The sequence below is a fragment of the Odocoileus virginianus genome, unplaced genomic scaffold, assembly GCF_023699985.2.
Source record: "Odocoileus virginianus isolate 20LAN1187 ecotype Illinois unplaced genomic scaffold, Ovbor_1.2 Unplaced_Scaffold_5, whole genome shotgun sequence".
NCBI classification, from domain to species: Eukaryota; Metazoa; Chordata; class Mammalia; order Artiodactyla; family Cervidae; genus Odocoileus; species Odocoileus virginianus.
The window spans coordinates 1,055,297-1,074,167 of NW_027224267.1; the positions used below are offsets into that span (position 1 = coordinate 1,055,297).

The 18,871-nt window shown below is 57.4% G+C and overlaps 1 protein-coding gene across 5 annotated transcripts in view; it reads right to left on the minus strand.

Annotated features, from left to right (window-relative positions):
- SH3TC1 (SH3 domain and tetratricopeptide repeats 1) overlaps nucleotides 1-18,871 on the minus strand; it is a 58,414-nt gene that overhangs the window by 12,122 nt on the left and 27,421 nt on the right. For 3 of the 5 annotated variants that reach the window (XM_070462502.1, XM_070462506.1, XM_070462503.1), the window contains exons 3-12: nucleotides 15,320-15,412; nucleotides 12,452-12,553; nucleotides 12,245-12,372; nucleotides 10,856-10,961; nucleotides 10,029-10,175; nucleotides 9,265-9,457; nucleotides 8,334-8,410; nucleotides 7,232-7,427; nucleotides 4,335-4,468; nucleotides 1,594-1,638 (exon numbers count right to left, since the gene is read on the minus strand). In XM_070462502.1, the coding sequence (XP_070318603.1) occupies nucleotides 1,594-1,638; nucleotides 4,335-4,468; nucleotides 7,232-7,427; nucleotides 8,334-8,410; nucleotides 9,265-9,457; nucleotides 10,029-10,175; nucleotides 10,856-10,961; nucleotides 12,245-12,372; nucleotides 12,452-12,553; nucleotides 15,320-15,412 (1,221 nt within the window). The remainder of the gene's footprint in view (nucleotides 1-1,593; nucleotides 1,639-4,334; nucleotides 4,469-7,231; nucleotides 7,428-8,333; nucleotides 8,411-9,264; nucleotides 9,458-10,028; nucleotides 10,176-10,855; nucleotides 10,962-12,244; nucleotides 12,373-12,451; nucleotides 12,554-15,319; nucleotides 15,413-18,871) is intronic. The other 2 variants (XM_070462504.1, XM_070462505.1) reach the window with 2 other exon arrangements.

Sequence of the window (18,871 nt, forward strand, 5' to 3'; positions counted from 1 at the left end):
CAAAGCACCCTCAGAGCTGACAATGCAGTCTGTGTCCACCTGCCCAGCTCCAGCACGGGCGCCTCTCTGACGGGGAACAGCGGGAACGGCTCCCAGGCCCCGGGGTCCCCCTCGTCCGGGCTGGTTTGGGAGTCTGGTTACTAAAGGGTTAAAAACAAGTGCTGAAGAGTCTGGGGACAGGAGCTGCCCACGCCTGCCTTGCCCTTCTGCCGAGGGCCTGTTGGCCTTGGATGGACTCATCACCCGGAGGCATGTCCAGCCTTGAGGAGCAAACAAGCTACGTTTCCTGTTGGGAAAACACGGGCTTTGAAGGGGAATTTGGAAGGAAAGAAACGGGAGGTAAGGACTCTTCTGTTTCAAGTTCATTGTAAAAAGTGTGTTCAAAGCTCTTAGTCTGTAAAGGCTAGGAATTAAAAAAAAAAAACTTAAATACGGTTGAGCAGCAAATGTACAGCTCGACCGTGGACTTGATTAGCTAAGAAATGCCACGCCCAGCAGAGGCGCCTGGTCTCCCTGGTCTCAGACCACGTGCCTGGTCTCCCCGGGGCATCCCTGTCACCCTGCCCCTGCAACAGCTGAGGTCCTCCTGAGGGCAGCCTGCAGAAATCCGGGGAGCGGGGAGGGCCCCAGGATAGCCCTGGGACCCCGGGGGCTGCTTCCAGCCTTCCTCCAAGGGGCCCTTCCGTGTTTGTGTGTGGATGGATACCATTCCCCAGAAATCTCAAAGGGTCCTCGGCTAGTGCATCCCCAGGCGGTCCCTGACGCAGACCCTCTGCTGTGGCGGAGATGGAGGTGTGGGAAAGAGCAAGTCCTCCAGGGACTTTTCCAACGTTAGTCTCCACAGTAGCGCCCTCTCCACCCCCTTCACCCCTCCAAGCAGGACACAGGGCAAATTTCAGCTGCTCTGGGTTAAATGAAAGAAACCCAGGGACTTCCTGATGGTCCAGTGGCTAAGTCTCCATGTTCCAAATACAAGGGGCGTGGGTTTGATCCCTGGTCAGGGAACTAGCTCCCACATGCCCCAACTAAGAGTTTGCAAGCCACAGCTAAAATCTAGTGCAGCTCAAAAAAAAAGAAAGAAAAACCCCAGTGTCAGGCGTAAGCTCATCCCTGGCGGCTCAGCTGGTAAAGAATCCGCCTGCAATGGGGGAGACCGGGGTTTGATCCCTGGGTTGGGAAGATACCCTGGAGGAGGGAACGGCTACCCACTCCAGTGTTCCGGCCTGGAGAATTCCATGGACTGTATAGTCCGTGGGGGGTCACAAAGAGCCGGACACAACTGAGCAACTTTTTCACTTCGAGGCAATGGCGGGATGTGCTTCTTTGCTGGGGACAGGCAGGGGGCCAGGCTATGGGCTGGGCAGTGGAGCGGTCACCCCACCTACACTGGGGACAGTGCGGGGCGGTGGGCACATTCTCTGGGGACCTACTGGGCACAGTGTGGAGGGGAGCCTCACCTCTGCTTCACCCAACATCCCCCCAAGGCCAGACCGCATGTCACCAGCCCTTCCCCGCAGAGGAGTGAGGTCCACAGTCGCGCCACCCCGAGGTCCAGCCCCACGCCCCCAGGGCTCCCCTGTGGGAAGGACGTACCTCGTTCCTCCTGCTGCTGCTGCGTCTCAGCTTCTTCTGACGTGTCTGAAAAGTCAGAGAGAAGGGAGGCATCATACTGGGACCAGTGCTCTGTGTAGGGGCCAAGGCGGGGGGCGGCTCTAGGACGGTTACACCCCTGACACCAGCGCCAAGCAGGGAAATGGTCTGGCCTGGGCGGGGGGGGGCGCGGGCATCAGCCAAGAAGCCAAGTCTTCCAGGATGCACCCCGACCCCTGCAGGGCTCCACCCTCCCTAAGAGGCTGCCTCCTCCTGCTGCCCGCCCTCTGGGAGTGGGCGCCCTGCTCCCCCGATGCCGCCGGCTCGCCCCGGGGCTGGGCGGCAGAGCTGGACTTGCACCCCCTCCTCACCCTACCACCAGCACCGTCCTACGCCTCGGTTCCCACCTCCTGGAAACGCCGAGGCTGACTGCCCACAGGGCTGCCAAGGAAACCAAAGGAGAAAAAGAGCTGTAAAAGGCCAGGGGAGTGTGAAGTGCTGTCCACTGTGCAGCGTCCAATGGGGAGGACCCCACCACAGCACCAAACGAGACTCCCAACGCGGCCTCCCAGGAAGAGGAGAAGCCGTGAGCCAGGCCTGCTTAAGGCTGATCCGCCGAGGTCTCAGTTCTCATTTAACTGCTATGCAGAGCATATCATGCGAAACGCTGGGCTGGATGACTCACAAACTGGAATCAAGATTGCTGGAAACATCAGCAACCTCAGATATGCAGATAATACCACTCTAGTGGCAGAAAGTGAAGAGGAACTAAAGAGCCTCTTGATGAGGGTGGAAGAGGAGAGTGAAAAAGCTGGCTTAAAACTCAACATTCAAAAAACGAAGATCATAGCCTCCAGTCCCATCACTTCGTGGCAAATAGATGGGGAAAAAGTAGAAACAGTGAGAGACTTTATTTTGGGGGGCTCCAAAATCACTGCAGATGGTGACTGCAGCCATGAAATTAAAAGATCCTTGCTCCTTGGAAGAAAAGCTACGACAACCTAAATAGCATATTAAAAAGCAGAGATATTAGTTTGTCGACAAAGGTCCATCTAGTCAAAGCGATGGTTTTTCAGTAGTCGTGTATGGATGTGAGTTGGGCCATAAAGAAGGCTGAGCGCCAAAGAATTAATGCTTTTGAATTGTGGTGTTGGAGAAGACTTCTGAGAGTCCTTTGGACTGCAAGGAGATCAAACCAGTCCATCTGAAAGAAAATCAACCCTGACTATTCATTGGAAGGCCTAATGCAGAAGGTGAAGCTCCAATATTTTGGCCACCTGACGCGAAGAGCTGACTCATTGGAAAAGACCCTGATGCTGGGAAAGATTGAGGGTGAGAGAAGGGGGCAACAGAGGATGAGATGGTTGGATGGCATCACCAACTCAATGGACATGAGTTTGCACAAACTCAGGGAGATAGTGAAGGACAGGAAAGCCTGGCATGCTGCAGTCCATGGGGTGGCAAAGAGTCGGACATGACTTAGCAACTGAACAACAACAAAGAAAGAGAAATCCATTAGTTTAAATCTAATATTGGTGGGAAAATTCTTCAAACATGTGCCAGTGAGCAAGCAGGAAAGATATGAAAGCATGAACACACACTTATGTGTGTGTGTACATATGTGTATATATGTGTACAAGTGTGGGTGTGTAGGTATATGTGTGAGTGCATGTGTAGTCACATGAGCATGTGCATATGGACACATACATGTGTGCAGGTGTGTATGTGTGTTTGGGTGTGTCTGTGTGTACTCATATGACTATGCGTGTGCCTGTGTGTACACATATCTGTGGGGTGTGTCCACACGTGTGCATCATCTCCCTCCTGCAGGAGGAACGGATGAGCGGGAACGCTGTGTCCCCAGGGCCCAGGCAGTTGCGGGTAGGCCTGTCCTGCACCGTCCCCTCTGCCCATGACCTCCGGCTGTGGCTGCCGACACGCTTCCTCCCTCTACTCTTCGGACCGCAGTCCCAGGCCTTCTTGCTCCCCCAGCCCCAGCGGAGCCGGCGGTCTTAGGCTGGCGCCCAGAGTCAGAGAAGTGGCTCAGCTGAGACCCGTCCCCGGGGCAGCCGGGAGGCTCAGGCCCACCTTCCTGCCTCTCCCGGCCCCGCCCCCTGCTCCTGCCTCTGTCTCTCCTGTCACGTCCCCACCTGCGCTGAAGGCAGCGCCAGCACCTGTCTGGCCGCCTGTAAGGGCCCAGGGGCTGGCATTCAATACTGCGAATGATGGAGGAGGCGGAAGTTTCCTTAAAGGCAGCAGGATGGGGTTGCCGCCGCGGACAGTGGACGAAGCCGGAGCCGTGCCACACTCCGCAGGGTGGACAGTCCAGCCTTGCACAGCGGTGCGGACGGAACAGGGCCGAGGGTTGTCAGCCGGGGGTGAGCTCTGCACCCTTCCTGGTCTTTCCGGGAACCTGCCCTAAGATAGCTGTTCTAAATCACAGGCTGTAGGGTTCTTCCCTGTGGCTCAGACGGTAAAGAATCTGCCTGCAGTGCAAGAGACCCAGGTTTGATCCCCGGGTCAGGAAGATCCCCTGGAGGAGGGAATGGCAACCCACTCCAGTATGCTTGCCTGGAGAATCTTACGGACAGGGGGGCCTGGCGGGCTGCAGTCCATGGGATCGCAAAGAGCCAGACACGACTGAGTGACTAAACACACAAGGCGATTCCAGCTGCAGGTCCTGAGAGGGCCCCGGGGCCATCCTGAGGGGTGGGAGGAGCACCCCTGTGTCCCCCGCCGCCTACCCAGGCTGTACACCGTGCAGACATTCGTGCTGGCCGTCCTTCTCAGCAGCTGCCTGGCCTCCTCCTCAGAAAAGCGCCCTTCACGGCTAAAGAAAGACCTTTCTTCTTCACTGAGAAAAATCACATTTTCCAAGCTGGAAAAAATAAAGCGCATGTTAGATTGCACATTTCCAAGTACACATTTCACATGAAGACCCTTCTCTCTCCCTCACTTGGCAGACAATCCCTGCCCAGTGATGAAGACACCAAGATAAAAACAAAATAGATCCCACCCTCAAGGATGCTTCATCAGGTCAGAGGCAGACACCCAGGAGCAGGAAAGGCTGTGACAGATGCAGCTGATCACAGTTTCTGGAAGGGGAGCTCCTGAGCAGCCTTCAAAACCCCACCTTACATGCCCCTTCCCCTGTGAGGCAGGCCGTGACAGCTGCAGGCAGACTCAATCGCTCCCCACTGCAGTCTCTCACAACTCTTTATACAACACGGGCTCAGAGCTCACGAGTACTCAGAAGAGTCAGGCCGAGGAAAAACAGGAAGAACAAAGCGAGGGAGGGAGGGCGTGGGGGGAGGCAACTTCTGCTTATAGAACGAAATTAACAGCAAAATATGAAACTTTCAAATGTACTTTGAAACTTAAGAGGGAGCTATTATGGGAAGTTAAAGAAACCCGTAGGGTAAATTATGACACGTTAGACACAATGAGACTGTATTCCTCAAAGAAGTCAGGGTCCTAAAGCACAGAGAGACGGAGGAACTGGCTCAGATCAAGGAGATGAGACTCGAGAGACAGACAAGTAACAATATGGGGTCTGGAGTTTTCTTTGGCTCAAGAGGGGATCACTGGGAAAATCAGTAGGATCTAAGCTCTGCAGAAAACAATTCTATCAGTGTTAGTTTCTTGATTTTGACTGTTGTGCTGTGGTCATGCAAGCGATGTCCTGGTTTCAGGAAACACATGCATTATTTAGGGGTAAAGGAACATTGTGTTTGCAACTGACTCCCAAAGAATTTAGGAGAAAGAAAATGAAGAAAAAAACAGACAGACAGTAGAAAGTAAGTGTCATAACATGTTAACATTTGGGCAAACTGGGTGAAGGACACAGAGGAATTTTACACTCTTTTTGCAACTTTTCCTTAAGCCTGAAATTATGATGAAATAAAGAATAGTCACCAGAATGTACATCACACAAAAGGTAAAAGACCCAGATCTGGCACAGGAAAGACGTTTAGAAAGTATTTGTTGAGTAAATGAGAGAAGTTGTTGGCGCTTCTCTGGTTGTAAATAGGATCAATGGCACTGGGCCCTGTCCACCTTCTGGGTTAAGGGAGGGCAACAGACCAGTTCAGACCCACAGCGACTGCAGCGCAGACCCTTGGCAAGCTCAGGACATGTTTAAGTCACACGGGGCCCAGCTGTCTGTTGAGACACTGCGGTCTCCCCAGAGACGGTGGCAATCATCTAGACCAAGGGTGCCCAAACAGTGTTTCACAGAACACCAGCTGATAGGGTTTGTCCGGAGGTCAGATAAGTGTGAAAAACACACTTCGACAGGACAAGGAAAAGTTTCACGCTCTGGGTGCCTTCCTTGTGCTGGGAGTTCCACCAACCACGGCACGTGGAAAGCCCAGCTGTGCTGACGAAGTCTGAGATGAAGCCTTGGGGGCAGCTCGCTTTGGGAAACTAAGGTCTGGTTTCTACCGTCAGCATCAGAGCCCAGCCCGGCTTCAACCTGCTTCTGATGAGCGGGCGGAAGAGGCTCCGGAGCAGACAGGCCCTTGAGTTAGGGAACAGAGCGGCTGGTAGGACCTGTCAGGGTGGCAGAGTGGCAACCGAGACTTGGTCTTGGAGGCACTGAGGTGCCAGACAAGAATGAAACAGGACGCCAGGGCTAATGGGGCGCTAGGGACAAACATCTCATGATGGACCCAGGGGCAGCTCCCTGCCCAATAACAGGTCTTTTCTACACACTGACTCCTGGGTGGAGGTCTTAGCAAAAGGCCAAGAACATACCTCTGCTGCTGACCACTCTCTAAAGGTCGCCTCCTCCTGCCCTGTGCTGCCCAGGGCCAGGTGGTGGGGACCTGGAGGCGACTGGACAGGCCTGGCTCAGAATTCCCCAGATGAGGTCGGGAGGCTCGCATGAGGAAGGAAGCACAGCCAGGAAGGGTGTCGCCCCCCGCCCCCCAGGGATGGCAGACAAGACCAGGGGCCAGCGGATGGTCAGAGCAGTGGCCTCTGAAATGCGGGTCAGCAAGGCCTGGGTCCCAGGGGGGCTTGAAGGTCAGGTCCAGAGCTTTAAAGGGCTTTAAGAAGGGGAGTGGAGGGTGTACTGGGTTGAATAGTGTCCACCCCCCCCAAATCCATGTCCACCTGGACCCTCAGAAGGTAAACTTATTTGGAAATAAGACCTTTTTAGACGGGATCCAGTCAAGGAAGCTGGTGTGAAGAGATGATCCTGGTTACCCTTATGGGAAACAGGACACGGGATACAACCACGCAAAGACAGAGGCAGAGGTGGGGTGATGTGACCACAGGCCCAGAGCCGCCTGGAGCCACAGGAGCTGGGGGAGGCGGGGAGGACCCCCCTGGGGGCCCCCGAGGGGCAGGAAGGAACACTGCCAGCACCGTGATTTTCACGTCCGGCCTCCAGTCTGTCGTTTTAAGCCCTCAACTTCGTGCTGCTGGCCTCGCAGGCCCAGGACACCTGTGCACGTGGACACCTGTGTGTTTCAGGGGCCGGCCCCTGCCGCCTTTGGGGGAAGGGCAGGAGAACGTTCAGATGGGAAGTGGAAGTCAGGCCCTGGGGACAGCGGGGTGGTCCCGGGCCGGGCCTCAGCCCTGGGGACAGAGGTGAGGGTGATGAGGAGGAGGAAGGGACAGGGCCTCAGCCACTCACTCAGACGCCTGGCCCTGCACACTGATGAGGCTCGTCCGCACAAATCCGACCTGGCCGGAGGCTGCGTGCCGGCCCAGGCACCAGGGCAGGCCGGGCACCTGGGCGCCCAGGATCTCGATCCAGTCGCCGCTTCGGAAGGTCATCTCTTCAGGTCCTGAGCCCTGGCAGTCCGCTACAGCCAAGGCTGGGCCTACGGCTGCGGGAAAGAGGCCACGCACGGTCAGGGTGGGGCCTGGGCGGGCCAACAGGAGGCCCTCGGGCACACTGCTGGTATCCCCGGCCAGGGAGCTCGCGACTCTGCTGAGGACTGACCCAGCACCTGGCCAGGGTCGTGAGACCACAGGGCTGGGTGTCCACGCGGTCCTGGGAGATGGGGCCTTAACCCCACCCTGAGCATGAGAAACTGAGGCCTGGAGATGATCAACTTGGCCCAAGGGCCCACTTAGAGCAAATTCAGATGAAAATGTTCACTTAACAGGTCCACAGGCCATGCAGACATCAGTCAATCTGGTTCAGATCAAATGCACTGGGCCTGATGGTGGCTCAGAGGGTAAAGAATCCACCTGCAATGCGGGAGACCCGGGTTCGATCCCTGGGTCAGGAAGATCCCCTGGAGGAGGGCATGGCTACCCACTCCAGTATTCTCGCCTGGAGAATTCCACGGACAGAGGAGCCTGGCGGGCTACAGTCCATGGGGTCACAAAGAGTCAAAAAGACATGATTGAATGACTATCACACAAAGGGGCCAGGCTGTTTTTTCCAAAGACCCCTGCCGCCCCCACCCCTTGGTCTGAGGGTCCTCCGAGGGGTCTGACGCGGCACCAGCAAGAAAGCAGAGGCCGCGGAGGTGCTGGTGGGATGGGCTGTTGCTCAGTAGAAGCAGAGCGTCCGGGCACCCTGGCCTGGCCGCCCTGGCGCTGTGAGTCCGGGCCAGCCAGTGAACCTCTCTGAGCCTCCTTATCATCTCAGGAACTGGAGAGGATCCGAGCTACCTCTTCTGGCTTGGGGAGGACTCAGGGGAGCCAGAAGCTTCTGGAATGCAGGTGCCCGCCCGCCTCAGCCCCCTCTTCCCCGGGGGAGGAGGACCAGCAGAAGCACTTACCCATCAGCTGGATGTCCGGCGCCAGGGGTCCACCCAGGGGGTCATTGACGGAGTCCTTGGGGACCCTGAGAGCCCACCTGGAGCGGGATGAGCGGGGATTTCAGATCCGGAGCAGGTTAGAGCCGCGCGCAGAGAACAGGCCGCAGCCACAGGGCCCTGAGCAGAGGCCACCGCCTGCTCCTGCTGCACGCCCACGGCCCCCAACACACACACAGACACACCTACACACACACACACACACCACCCCACACGCCCACACATATACATATACCCACACACACATATACACAGCCCCCAACACCCACACACTCCCCCACGCCCACACACACACAGACACACACACAGTGTGTGGCCTTCAGGCCCAGCTTGCCACAAGCCCTCTGCCCAGGTGCCTCCTGCTCTCCCGCAGGCTGGCATCCTCGCAGACCTCCCTCCATCATCCATGGACTATTTCGCTGAAAACAAGGAGATCTAGTTTCTCTCTTCACTTTGGCTGCCAGGAAGCTCAAACCAAGTTTACGTCCACTTCAGCACATGAACAGGAGCCTGCGTGCTACCTGTCCCCGCCTTCCCCAGGCTTTCCCTGCCTTGGTTCTTATTTGCATGGATCCCTGCATGCTCCCTTACTGTGGGCACAGGCTATGTGGCTCCCTCAAAAGCTTTCCGGAATGAGCCAGAACATGAAGTCAGAAGCCCAGGCTGCACACCCCAGCTGTCTCATTCCAGGGCAGTCCTGCCGGGGAGGTGTCACTGTCCTGCCATGCCACATGCTGAGAATGGTGGAAAGTGTGGAGGCCGTGTCTGCTGGGGCTCACATTGGTCCCCAGCCACTCGCCTTGGCCAACGATGGACCCCGGCCTGGGGGAATTTCCACGAAGCCTGTCAGCATGCGGGACCCGCAGGAGGCAGAAAAACAAAGGTCGGTACCTACTGATGGAACGGAATCAACGGCTCCGAAGTGGCTGCCGCTGCCCCCGCCTCCTCCGAGGATGTGCCAGCACTCGGGGCTGAAGAGTCCACTGCCGCGGCCATGTCTGCCTGAGGACTGCTCGGAGGCCGCCTGAAGGGCTGAGGGCCGTTCTTCACTCTCATGTGATGGTCGGGACACAGGATGAAGAAAGGCCCTTCAAAGCGGCAGAGGGTGGTCATGCAGGCGGCTGGACACAGCGGGCAGCACCTGCTGGGGTCCCCCAGCCCCTGTTTCTGCACCCGCACAGTCTAGAGGTCCGGGGACCCGGGCCGGGAGGTGGGACCCGGGCTGGAGTTCCGCATCCGCCTGGACTTGGCCAGGAGGAGCCTGGCTCAGCCTCAGCTTCTCTGGGACTCGACTGGGCTGTGAGGGGGACAGATGGGTGATCCCGAGGATCCCCCCACCCCGCTTGGATCCCCCCCACACCCCCCAGCAAGTCCAGCTGCAGCTGGCCTCCTCCCATCCTCTCTGCAGCTGGGAAGGACCGACTGCTAACGCCCTGCTCGCAGCAGGCTTGGAACCTAACTATGAGACCCCCAAAGCACCCAGAGCAACAGCTGGGCCAGGAACTTGGGGGTCGCTGGCAAAAGATCCTTTTCTGTTACTTCTTTAGGGACTTTCTCTGCCCAGTGTCCCCTCAGTGTCCGCTCCTCCAGGGCCCTCCTGCTGCCGGGGCCCCGGGCCCTCCCGGACCAGTGGGGAGCCGCCGACGTCACCTCGCTCACCTTCCTGGACGAGGAGGCTCTCGTACGCCAGCCTCAAGGCGTCCTCATCCACCTGGACTCGGACGGCTGTCTCCTGGTCCTCGTCGGGCTCGAGCAGCCAGAAGGCCTGGTCCATGAGCAGGTTCTCCAGGCAGTGATGAGTGAAGCCTGGGGGAGCAGACAGCCCTGGTCACCAGCGGACTCTGGGTGTGCGGAGAGAGGCCCTCACGGTCCAGCGCTGGCCGAGCCCTGCACTGACCAGGGCCTGGGGGCCAGCGCCCTCCGCCCTTGGGGGTTCGCGGTACTGTCCACTACCCGAGCCGGGCCATGGGGCTGACCCTTCAGGCTGCAAGAGGACCAGCTGTGACCGTGGACAACTTCTCTGGACTCGTTACGTCCTCTAGGACTGTCGGGCTCCTCTGTGACTTGGGACAAGAGTGCTCAAGGAGACCGGGACCCGGGGAGGGTGGGCACAGCCCCGCTCTGGGGGCGCAAGGCACTGTCAGCTCTGAGTCTCAATTCTCAGCCCTCAGGCAGGGATGGGGCAGCAAGGTTCCCAAGGAGAGGCGCCTAGCCAGTCAAAGCCTTGCTTTGAACAGGAGAAGTTTTGGAAAGAAAGCTCATAGGCTGAGGTTGCTGCAGGGTTTCCTCTATGTGCTGGCTAGGGAGCGCTCGGCTGCCCTGGAAGCCAGGCTCAGCCCTGTCCATCGCATTGATCCTCACCAAGGACAGGTGGCCTGTGGAGAGCTGTTGTGAACGCACCTGGTCTTAATCCCCAATTGGGAACATAAAGTGCTGAGTGCGTGCGGGGGTCCCCAGAACCCTTTCTGGGAGGGTCACCACTTTACCGAGAGCGTGGTAGGTGGAAAACTTCCAGATTTCTTCAAACGTCTTGAACGTCACCACCATCCGATCCTGGTCACTGTGGATGGACAGTAGCCTGGCCGACAGCTCCTTCCAGGGAAGAAACATGTGAGAAACAGTCCTGGGGGCTTCGGGGCATCTGCCCGTCAGCAGAAACGTTTCGCGGGAGTGACCTTGGCTGGGACAGGGTGGGGCGGGGGTGGGGGAATCACATCTGATTCCCTTACAGCCAGGCTGCTCCCTGCCTGCTCTCAGACCAGCTGTGGCTCCCCAGTGCCATGCCGAGCCCTCCCAGAGCTGGCGGCCTCCATGCCCCCTCCGTGACTCAAGGGCCTGCCTCACGCCCTGCACACCAGAGACCCCCGGGTCTCCTCCACGCAGCCCTGCTCAGCCCCGGCCTCGCCTCCCATCCCCTTCCGCAGCAGCAACTCCGATTCCAATCCTAAACCCAGCATCCCCTCTCCTGACAACTGTCCCATGAACCCTCCTGGTGGTGCCGGGGCCTTCAAAGGAGCACCAGCCGGGACTTTCCCAAGTGGTCCAGTGGTTAAGAATCAGGGAGCGTGGGTTCGATTCCTGGTTGGGGAACCAAGAATAACGAAGTCTGCCAGCCGTGGGTACTGAATCACACACTGGAAAGACTGCATACTTCAGTGAAGACCCCGAACAGCCCCCCTCACCCACACAAAACCCAGCAGACACTGAGCAGAGGAGACGGAGTGCTATTATCGTCTCCACTGGGATTCAGAAATGAGGCCCCACCCTTAACCAGCCACCCAGCCCTGGCATCCCAGGGGCATCACCCCCCCCACCCCCGCTGTCGAGCACCATGCTGGGGGCACCCTGCTTGCAGACCTCACGGCAGCTCCGTGGGGTCACAATTCTAAGCACCCCAGTAAATGGCTGAGGAGGCCGCATTCACAGAGGCCAAGGGGCGTCGGCCAAGGCCAGGCCGGGCTGAGTGCAAGGTCAGACCAAGGTCGGGAAACTGAGTCCCAGAGAAGCTGAGGCTGAGCCAGGCTCCTCCTGGGCAAGTCCAGGCGGAAGCGGGACTCCAGCCCAAGGCCAGCCTCCCGGCTGGTCCCTGGGCCTCTGGAGTCACTGTGTGGATGCAGAAGCTGGGGCGGGGGCCCAGCAGGCGCTGCCCGCTGTGTCCAGCCGCCTGCATGGCCGCCCTCTGCCACTTTAAGGGCCTTTCTTCGTCCTGTGTCCCGACCACCACGTGAGGCAAAGAACGGGCCTCTCAGCCCGAAGTCTCCAGACCTCCTCCTAGGCCCACTGCCTTCTTCTCCGAGTCATCCCCCTCCGCCCCGTTCTCAAGTGTGGATCCCGTGCCCCTTCACTCACCCAGGACCCCCGGGAGCCAGACTCACCCCCAGGGCGCGGGCCACCTCGCAGCTTTCATTCTCCAGCAGACGGAGCCGGCCCCGCAGGGCCTGTTGCAGGTTGAGGTCGGGCAGCCCGCTCTTCCGCCGTACCGCCAGCAGCTGCAAGGTCAGGTCTGGAAGCGCCGGGCAGATCAAGGTGGGCAGAGTGCCGTGGGATGCTCCCCCGCCCCCGCCAGACCCCGGCCCGCAAACCTGGGGAGCCGGGTTCACACCCCATGTGTACCGCCTGGGAAAGCTTCGCAGGCAGGCTGTCTCCCCTGAGGCCAGGTCCTGTCCTTGTAAATGAGTCACGTGCTGCCCACGTCGTACATAGACGGGAGGAAGTGGACTGTGTCATCGCCCCAGGGCAGGCCAGCATCTGTCTGGCCTCCAGCAAATGGCCTCCAAGTCACCGTGACCTCCATCCCTGATCTCTCCCTGGCCCAAGCTCCACCAGGGCACCTGACTTCCAGGAAACACCCCACAGGCACCCTCTGCCCCCCACCTCGTCCCTTCTTCACCAGCTCCAGAAAGGCCACAGCCCCAGCCCTGCTCGGACCAGCGACACCTGCCTCCATCACCCTCCACGTGGGCCCAGCAGCCAGCCCCACTGACTCACCTGCAAAGCCAGGCTGAACCCAGCATGCACACCCACCATGGCCCTGCCCCTTGGGTCTGCCTGGGCAGGGTTTGGGCCCCGGCCCTCGCTCCAGATAGTCCCCTGGTCCGCAGAAACCAGAGGATCCCCTCACAACCACGTCTGGCTTATGGCATGCCCTGGCTGTCAGCCCCCCGGGCAGTGCCAGCCCCTAGAAACTTCTGCAGCGATGGGCGTGCCTGCTGTCTACAGCGCCCCACAGCGGCCACCAGCCACAAGGATCCCTGAGCTCTTGAAATGTGGACAGTGTCATCAAGGAATTGGGAGTCTTTATTTATTATTAAAAAGCAGAGACATTGCTTTGCCAACAAAGGTCCATCTAGTCAAAGTTATGGTTTTTCCAATAGTCATGTATGGATGTGAGAGTTGGACTATAAAGAAAGCTGAGCGCCAAAGAATTGATGCTTTTGAACTGTGGTGTTGGAGAAGACTCTTGAGAGTCCCTTGGACTGCAAGGAGATCCAACCAGTCCATCCTAAAGGAAATCAGTCCTAAATATTCATTGGAAGGACTGATGCTGAAGCTGAAACTCCAATACTTTGGCCACCTGATGCGAAGAACTGACTCATTTGAAAAGACCCTGATGCTGGTAAAGATTGAAGGTGGGAGGAGAAGGGGACAACAGAGGATGAGATGGTTGGATGGCATCACCCAACCCAATGGACATGAGTTTAGTAACTCCAGGAGTTGGTGATGGACAGGGAAGCCTGGCATGCTGCTGTCCATGGGGTCGCAAAGAGTCGGACATGACTGAGCGACTGAACTGAACTGAACTGATGTTAAATTTCAGCATAAATGGCCACACCCGGCTACTGTATTAGGCAGCACAGAGGTAGTGGTTTTCCATCTCAGGAAGAATAAAATGCAAATCCTTTCCACCTCAGGCACAGCCTGGAGCTGCCTGCCCTTCTCTGCCCACTGCGTGCCTGCGGTCCTCTCTCTGCTGCTCTGAGACATCCAGGTGTCCTCCCCTAACCCAACCCCACCCACCCCACCCCAGGGCCTTTGCATTCCTCATACCGTCCCCTGAAGCACTCTCCCAGAGCAATTCCTGCCCGACTGGCCACTCTAGGATCCTATCTCAGCTCAAACGGCCCCTGCCCGCCCCTACCCGGTCCGCCCAGAGGCTCCAAAGCTGGGGAAATAAGGGGAGGCAAGAGAGGGGAAGAGAGATGGTGGAGAGAGAGAGCCTCTGAGTAAGCCTTGCACCTGCCTTGGGAATCTCCAGTGCCCCTTCCACCACCCCCCCCTCCCACCACCTCCCTGCAGGAGACTCTGGGATCTGGAATCGGCCCCTCCCCCAGCAGGAAGCCAGCCAGCATTTCTCTAGTGGTGACCCTCCTACTCCCGGAAGAGGGTAGGGTTGCACTTTCCCTCCCAGGATAACCGGCCTCGTGGCTCAATAGCCCTGGTCGTCCTGAGTGAGCACAGGCAGCACTGACCGCCCGACAGGCTGGAGGACAGACGACCGTCGAGGCAGAGGTGAACCACCAACGACACCAGGGTCCCTGTGCCCCCGCCCCCACAGCTGGCGCTCCGGGGCGGGGTCTCAGGATAAAGGACTCCTTACTACCCCTCCTCCACGCGGGACCACCTCCCAGCATCAGCACCTGCGCAAGTCCCGCCAGCCTGTCCTGGAAGCTGGGATGCCTCTCCCGGGAGTGGGGGAGGGGGTCCTCCCCACTCACCATGCCCCCAGGGTGTCCCTCTTTGGGTCTCACTTCCGGCCTCCAAGATGACACCACCTCCTTATTTATGTGTATATGTGTTAGCCGCTAAGTCGTGTCCGACTCTTTGAGACCCCATGGACTGTAGCCCACCGGGCTCCTCTGTCCATGGGATTCTCCAGGCAAGAATATTGGAGTGGGTTGCCATTTCCTTCTCCAGGAGATCTTCCCAATCCAGGATCGAACCCAGGTCTCCCACATTGTGGGCAGATTCTTTACTGTCTGAGCTACCAGAGAAGCCCTCCTCTTTGGGCAGAAGCAAACAGTCCAGAGAAGGCCTTTGCAAGTGCAGGCACGCCCCAGCCTTCTGTCCCCAAGGGAAAATGCAGAGTCCCGGGCCCTACCCCAACCTCCCAGCGTCAGAAGTGGCCAAGGACCTGAGAGTCTGCCTTTAACAAGCCCCGCCTGCACCCAGGAGACGGTGATGGATAGGGAAGCCTGGCATGCTGTGCTGCAGTCCATGGGATCACAAAGAGCCCAACGCGACTGAGCAACTGAACAGCCCCCACCCCCATGGTGATCTTAAGGCAGGCGTCCAGCAGCCACATTAGAGAAGCCTCCGTTAGACTTAGACTCCGTTAGACTCTGTCAGCCGAAGTCCACAGAACAGTCCAGGCTGGAGGGGAGGGGGGATGCCCAGGGATCCCACATTCATGAACCCAGGACAGACTTAACCTGCAGCGTGGGGATGCCTACCTGTGGGGCAGGACCCCATCTGGCCAGGGGAGGGCCCAGCAGCCCGCTGAGAGACGCCAGCGGCCGGAGCAGCATCAGTATCAGAGCAGGGTCCTGTGATTAAGGTGAGAACAGACAGCCTCAGCTACTACGCAGGCACCAACCCCAGGTATTTCTGGAAGAGGGGAATGTCCACGCCCCTCCAAGCCACTGTTCACACCCTTCCTCCACAGTCACAGAGGCCAGCAGGGTCTGGAGGAGGTCGTGGGCTTCCTTTTCTGCAGTAACTAATTACTCCACCCGAGCAACTTCTGGAAACTGCACAGTGTTATCTGGGGTCTGAGAAGGGTCTCACTGGAGCCAAACAAGGTGTGGGCAGCAGTGGTTCCTTTTGGAGGCCCCGGGGGGAAGAATCTGTTTCCTCACTGCTCTGGCTTCTAGAGGCACCACATTCCTTGGCTTTTGGCCCCTCCTCCATCTCCAAAGCCAGCAGCACCAGCACCTTCAATCTCTCTTTGGTTCCCATCCCAGGGTAATCTCCCCGTCTCCAAAGCGTTAAGCCCCTCTGCAAACTCTCTTTGCCACAGGAGGTAACATGTGTGCAGGTTGTGCGGATGAGGATGTGGATTCTGTGTTGTTGCTTGTTGCTCAGGCGCTCAGTCGTGTTGGATTCTTTGAGACCCTATAGACTGCAGCACGCCAGGCTTCCCTGTCCATCACCATCTCCCAGAGTTTGCTCAAACTCATGTCCATTGAACTGTGATGCCATCCAACCATCTCATCCTCTGTTGCCCTCTTCTCCTGCCTTCAATCTTTCCCAGCATCAGGGTCTTTTCCAATGAGTGGGCTCTTTGCATCAGGTGGCCAAAGTATTAGAGCTTCAGCTTCAGCATCAGTCCTTCCAATGAATATTCAGGGTTGATTTCCTTTAGGATTGACTGGTCTCCTTGCAGTCCAAGGGACTCTCAAGAGTCTTCTCCAGCACCACAGTTCAAAAGCATCAATTTTTCGGAGCTCAGCTTTCTTTCCCTTGTGGCTTCCCTTGTGGCTCAGCTGGTAAAGAATCCACCTAAATGCAGGAGACCTGGGTTCGATCCCTGAGTTGGGAAGATCCCCTGGAGAAGGGATAGGCTACCCACTCCAATATTCTGACCTGGAGAATTCCATGGACTGCATAGTCCATGGGGTTGCAAAGAGTCGGACATGACTGAAACTTTCACTTCACTTCAGCCTTCTTTATGGTCCAACTCTCACATCCATACACGACTACTGGAAAAACAGCTTCAACTATGCGGACTTTGGTCAGCAAAGTGACGTCTCTGCTTTTTAATACACTGTCTAGGTTGGTCATAGGTCTTCTTTGTTATGTTGTTTAGTCGCTCAGTTATGTCTGACTCTTTGCAACCCAGTGGATTGTAACCCACCAGGCTCCTCTGTCCATGGAATTTTCCAGGCAAGAATACTGGAGTGGGGAGCCATGCCCTTCTCCAACAGGACTTCTTTGGGGGCCTCCATTTCGCTGACCACAGAGGGGAGGCGACACTGAGGGGGAGCGCAAGGTCTGGGCAGACGGGCTTGCACCCTCGTCCAGCTACACCAGCCACCAGCCAGGGGGCCATGGGCCCTCTCAGCCTTGGGAGGTCAGTCCTCTGCTGGTGGTCCCTGCTCCAGCCCCCAGACTCGAGGCCAGCCGCCAGCTTGCATCTTGGCTAGAGCCCCCATCCCTGCCCTGCACATTTTCCTCATCTGTAAAATGGGATGAGCGACCGGGACCTTTGGATGGAGGGTGATCTGATCCAGAAACACCTGTGGATCCGACAGGGGTTGCTGAACGGCAGTGCAGCCTCCTCATCACCCAAGGGACGTCCCACTCAGTGCTGGGGGTGCTGCCCATTGACCTTGCACTGGGCAACATCACCGGATCACCTCTGCTCTCTCCCCACCTGCGGTCCACCAGCCCCAGGCCTGTGTGGTCAGAGCCCATTTCCAGTCCTTGCTTGCTCTGGGTCCCCAGAACAGGGGCTCAGAAATGCCTGTTGAGTCCAAATAAGTGCCTGGCACCCCGATCTTGGCTTCAGACTCCATCCTCCCACTGAGGTGGGGGCTCCTTGAGGCATGGCCGATTCCAGGGCTGGGGCAGGGAGAGCAGAGATGAGACGTGAGTGTCCTGGGGCCCCAGAAAGCAGGTGGTGCCCACAGGATGTTGGAGACGTGTCACAAGACCAAATCAGGGGCCATTTGAACAAAATAACTAATGACAGTAACCAGTAGCATCTAGAGAATGAAATAAAGACCTCTGAGCCTGCCCACACTAAAATAAGTAAGTGAGTAACTGGGGAGAGGGGACAGTTCCTCGCTTCAGTGAAGGTCAATTAGAAAGAATGTAGAAAGAATGCAGCTTTAGAAAGTCACCATTTAGCAACCGTCTTCATGGCTTTCCTGGTGGCTCAGACGGGGCCTGTGATGCAGGAGACCAGGGTTCAGTAAGACCCCCTGGAGAAGGGAATGGCAGCCCACTCCAGTATTCTTGCCTGGAGAATTCCACGGACAGAGGAGCCTGGCGGGCTACAGTCCATGGGGTCGCAAAGAGTCAGACACAACTGAGCGACTAACATGGGTGAGTTCGAAGAGGGATGGAATAGTCACAAAGTTCCCACAGGCTCCTTACTTATGACAGAGGGAAGAAGGAAGACTTTGACAGTGACGTTTACACGGTCAAACATCCCCTTAATCAAGTGAGCAACGTGAGATGTGAACGCCACCAGGGGCCAGACCCACGGACATTGGGAGGGACCGAAGGTGCTGGGGGTTTCTGCCCAAAGCACCAGCCTGTCGTCCTGAAGAAACACCTGCCTCCACACTGTGGCACCTTCTGCAGGCTGACCGCCTGGAATCGTCAAAATACCAACCTCCAGGTTAAGAAGCTCCAGGGACACACGACCACAGAATGCAAAGCCTGACCAGGGTTTTGTTTGGTGGAAAGGAGGTTACGGGGACAGATGGTGGGATTGCAGTGAGGTCTGTCTGCAGGTTGTCCCACCCAGGAAAGTGAGTTTGGAATCATCTCACTGTGAGGCTGCATGAGCAGGTCCTGGTTTTAGAAAAGACACCAAACAACGGGGGAGGGCGGGTGTCATGTCTGCAATGGACTCCTAGACCATCCTGGGAAAACATAACCCCTGCCTGAAGCGCAGAGAGAAGGCAAAGTGTTAACACTTGAGGGGTCTAGGTGGGGTGCGTGCACACGCTCAGATACTCAGTCACGTTGGACTCTTTGCGACCGCATGGCCTGTAACCCGCTGGGCTTCTCTGTCCATGGGATTTCCCAGGCGAGAATACTGGAGTGGGTTGCCATTTCCTCCTCCAGGGGGATCTTCCCGACCTAGGGATCGAACCCTCATCTCCTATATTGGCAGGTGGGTTCTTAACCACTGGGCCATCAGGGAAGCCCCCCTGGGTGGGCTAAGCGGGAATTCTTTGTATTGTTTCTTGTAAATTTGCTGCCCGTTTGCAAAAGAAGCTGAAAGGGTAAGGGGTCCGGGGAGATGTGATGGGAGCCCACTGGCCCCTTGG